Source organism: Galeopterus variegatus, unplaced genomic scaffold (genome assembly GCF_000696425.1).
Source record: "Galeopterus variegatus unplaced genomic scaffold, G_variegatus-3.0.2 Scaffold7269, whole genome shotgun sequence".
In the NCBI taxonomy this organism is placed as follows: Eukaryota; Metazoa; Chordata; class Mammalia; order Dermoptera; family Cynocephalidae; genus Galeopterus; species Galeopterus variegatus.
In genome coordinates this window covers 119,918-122,574 of record NW_007733380.1, presented here as the reverse complement: position 1 = coordinate 122,574, position 2,657 = coordinate 119,918, and the positions used below count along the sequence as shown (strand labels likewise).

General features: G+C 39.8%; 1 protein-coding gene across 1 annotated transcript in view; it reads left to right on the top strand.

Moving 5' to 3' along the window:
- Positions 1–2,214, top strand: part of PRSS35 (protease, serine, 35) — a 12,479-nt gene extending 10,265 nt beyond the window's left edge. Inside the window, exons 3-4 of the mRNA XM_008591764.1 lie at positions 14–1,182; positions 1,242–2,214. Coding sequence (XP_008589986.1) covers positions 14–550 — 537 coding nt within the window. The 3' untranslated portion in view covers positions 551–1,182; positions 1,242–2,214. The remainder of the gene's footprint in view (positions 1–13; positions 1,183–1,241) is intronic.
- The last annotated feature ends 443 nt before the right edge of the window (positions 2,215–2,657 follow it).

The following is a 2,657-nucleotide window of genomic DNA, read 5'->3' as shown; positions in this document are numbered from 1 at the left end:
GAGAAGAAAAGAGTCCGGCCGGGGTCGGAGGGTCGCTGACGGGAGGCCCTCCTTCCGGTGGACCCGGGTCAAGAGCACCCACATTCCGAAAGGCTGGGCACGGGGAGGGAGTGCAGACGCGGTCCTGGACTATGACTATGCCCTTCTGGAGCTGAAGCGTGCCCACAACAAGAGATACATGGAGCTGGGAATCAGTCCAGCCATCAAGAAGATGCCCGGCGGGATGATCCACTTCTCGGGATTTGATAACGACAGGGCCGATCAGCTGGTCTACCGGTTTTGCAGCGTGTCCGATGAATCCAGTGATCTCCTGTATCAATACTGCGATGCTGAGTCGGGCTCCACGGGTTCCGGAGTCTATCTGCGTCTGAAAGAGCCAGACAAAAAGAACTGGAAGCGCAAAATCATTGCGGTCTACTCAGGCCACCAGTGGGTGGATGTTCACGGTGTTGAGAAAGACTACAACGTCGCCGTGCGCATCACTCCGCTCAAGTACGCCCAGATCTGCCTCTGGGTTCACGGAAATGACGCCAGCTGTGCTTACGGCTAGCAGGAACCTGGGACAAGGTCGTGTGCGCCCAAGTCGCAGAGAAAACCAGTGCTGATTATTGTAGCGAGATCACTTAATAGGTTATGCCTGGACTTGAACCTTATCAAGAGAATTTCAACATTTTTACCAATTTGCTTTTGCAAAATTAGGAGGTTTTTGTACGTTTAAAAAACGTTTAGGTACAGATATTGAAACTAGATGGGCACTTCAGTGCCAAGTATATACTCTTCTTTACAGGGTGATAAGTTTCATTTGTGGGAAAAGTTTCTTTTACTTCTGCCTTCTTAAAAATTAGATACTTTAAAACTTTAAACTGATGGGCCATAATAATCATATACATTGTATATTGACAAAATAAAAATTTAACGAAAAAAAAAACTTTAAACTGGTACTACAAATCATATGTATGATTGCTCAATGGACTTATTCTCAGGATCCTACTCTAAGAAGAATCTAATAGGATGCCAGTTGTGTATTAAATGTGAAACTGCATATGCAAAGATAGACAATAACGTAATTAGAGTCAGGATAGAGACAAAATTTGAACCAGTTTGTACTACTCTGAGATGTATCCATTAAGCTCATTTCCTCAGTGTTTTTACTGTATTTTCTGTTGGGTCTGAGAAATTTAGTTGGGGGGGGCGGGGTTGTTTTTTGTTTTTTAGAATTACAAATCAGAAGAAACAGCAAGCTTTTATAAATAAAACTATTAACTATTTTACTACTTTCCAAATATCAATTGCAGTGTATATTATTTAAAAATGGGAGAAATACTTTGTTCTGTGAAATAAATCTAGTTTAGCAATAGGGAAGCCAACACATTTTAAGATATCAAGTTTTTATTTAACTAATACTCAAAATACAGGCTTTTTATGAATGCATGGGGAAGATAGTTCACAAATTTTGAATGATCATGCATTGAAAGCCACATCTTTTTATGTTATTCGTTCTACTATGTATGAGGTGCTATATTTTTAGAACAAAGAATTTTGTAATCTTTTTCAGAGGAGAGTCTTTTCCCACTTGACAAAGTTCAGCTTTCTTTAATAGGGCCATAGCCATATTATTTTGGTGAATTCTCTGATTAGTAATTTTGATGTGTCCTTTCCTAACAATGAGTATAATTTACAAATATGATTTTTAAAAGAAGGTTCTGGTTATTTTCATTGGGGACCAAGGGTACACACTTTCTCATGTGGGCTAAGCAGACAGGATCCAGTGGCTGCCCTGGAGCAGAATACAGAGTAGGCACTCAATATATATTTCTTGAACAGATATTTGCTGAATGTCTGGAAGAGGGGGTTAGTTCAGGGCATTATGTTTAAAGAGTTTTAGGGATCTGTAATCAAGTGCACCCTAAACTTCAGGAATTGCAGGTCTGATTTCTGGTCTGCTCTTCCTGGCAGTTTCTTTTCTCATGACACACCCAAGTCACTGATTTCTGCCAGGGTTCAAATTTATTTTACTTATTGTCATTTTTCAATAATGGGTAGTTATAGTCTTAATTATTATGCAAAGTAATATTTGATTAGATTATGATAAGTGATTTTGTAAATGGTGTCCAAAATAGCTGAAAATCAATACAAGTGCACATTCTTTTATAATGTGAATCTGTTAAAAATCATTCAATAAAAATTTAAAAAATAAATTAGTTATAACTCTTACTGTATCTGTATATATGTTTTATATATAGGGGTTCAGCAAGAATTAAATTGTCATTTATTTAAAAATATATTCTATTTAATTCTAAGCACATTTCACAGAGTAGTATTTTTATTATTACTTGTATAATAGGAATATTGACTAAAAAGTTTTGGTCAGATTTTTTGGGGGGGAAACATCTATGTGATCATTGTAACCAAAAATGTTTCAAGATGAATTTTTCATACTTACACAGTTGCAAACACCCAACCCCCACACACAAAATCTGCATCTTAGGGCCAGCCCGGTGGCGCACTGCTACAGTGCGCCGCTTGGGAAGCACGGTGGCGCTCCCGCCGAGGGTTCGGATCCCACATACAGACCGGTTCCCGCTCACTGGCTGAGCGAGGGGCGGGCACAGCACCGAGGGTTGCGATCCCGTTGCTGGTCCCGGTCCGGTACGGGC